This window comes from Nannospalax galili, unplaced genomic scaffold (assembly GCF_000622305.1).
Source record: "Nannospalax galili isolate Female #2095 unplaced genomic scaffold, S.galili_v1.0 scaffold2610, whole genome shotgun sequence".
Classification (NCBI taxonomy): domain Eukaryota; kingdom Metazoa; phylum Chordata; class Mammalia; order Rodentia; family Spalacidae; genus Nannospalax; species Nannospalax galili.
The window spans coordinates 346,462-347,769 of NW_008328097.1; the positions used below are offsets into that span (position 1 = coordinate 346,462).

The 1,308-nt window shown below is 43.8% G+C and overlaps 1 protein-coding gene across 1 annotated transcript in view; it reads right to left on the reverse strand.

Annotated features, from left to right (window-relative positions):
* The window catches only part of Dock8 (dedicator of cytokinesis 8), a gene marked incomplete at its 5' end in the record, with an annotated part of 99,460 nt that overhangs the window by 91,213 nt on the left and 6,939 nt on the right, over positions 1-1,308 (reverse strand). Inside the window, one exon of the mRNA XM_029554094.1 lies at positions 357-393. Within this exon, the coding sequence (XP_029409954.1) occupies positions 357-393 (37 nt within the window). The remainder of the gene's footprint in view (positions 1-356; positions 394-1,308) is intronic.

Below are 1,308 nucleotides of genomic sequence, written 5' to 3' on the forward strand. Positions count from 1 at the left end.
CTTGCCCCCCACCCAATTTACTGTGCTCTACTATATATAATAAGGCCTATAGAGTTTATGTTCCCAAATGTCTTTCAGTGAGGACTATCTCTTGGACCTTGGTTAAACTACTAAGGGTCCTGTCCTTGAAAGAGATTGTCTCTGCCCCTCCCAGCAGCCATCTGTTGCCACAATTTCTTCAGGTGGGTTTGGGGTTTCTTACCCCCTTCCCCATGTCTATGCTGGGATTTTGTCTGACTTGAGCTTACATGGGACTCGTGCATGCTGTCACCATTGCTGTGGGTTCATATGAGGAACTGACCAGCTGTCTGGAAAACTCTGTTTCCTTGTGGTCAACTACCATTTCTGGTGCTTACAATCTTTCTTCCTCCTCTTCTGCAATGAGTCCTGAGCCTAGGGAGGCAGGAGATTGATATAGGCGTTCTATTCAGGGATAAGTGCTCTGCAGTCTCTTGTTTACTCAGTGTGGGTTTCTGTGTTAATCACCATCTGCTGCATAAGGAAATGTCTCAGGTGAGATCATCCTTACATTTTTGAGACAGGGTCTCTCATTGCCTGGAACTCACCAAGTAGACTAGGTTGGTTGGTCAATGAGAACCAGGGATCTACCTATCTCTGCCTCTCTAGTGCTGAGGTTACAAGCACACACTACTGAACTTGGCTTTTTATATATGGGTTCTGGGGAATTAACTCAGGTTCTCTTGTACCAAGTGAGCAATCTTCCCAACTCAAAAACTTTGATATTAAGAACTCTATTTTAAAACATTTTACATTCGTTTATTTATTTATTTGTCTGTGTGTGGGCACATGCGTGCCATGGTGCACATGTCAGAGGACAACTTGCAGGGGTTGGTTCCCTCCATCTACCATGTGGGTCCTTGAACTCAGGTTGTCTTACCTGTTGAGCTGTCTCTCTGGCTCCAAGAACCCTATTTTTTTTAATTTATTTTATTTTTTTTAAATTTTATGTGTATGCGTGTATTTCCTGCATGTAGGTAAGTGCACCGGTGTTGTGCAATGCCCACAGAGGTCAGAAGAAGGCGTTGGATCCCCTGGAACTGGAGTTAGGGATGGTTGTCAGCCACCCTTTAGATGCTGGGAATTGACCCTGCTCTGGAAGAGCAGCCAGTGAGCGCTCTTAACTGCCGAGGTGTCTCTCCACACGCGTCTTTTTTTTGAAAGAATAAGGTTCATTTTCAGTGCACAGCTGAAAGAAACTGTCTGATAGATTTGCCCTTAGGCAAAAAAAATGCCTAATACTAGAAAACTGATTTGTAGTGAAAAGTGTTAATGCTTATTGCTTCTAAC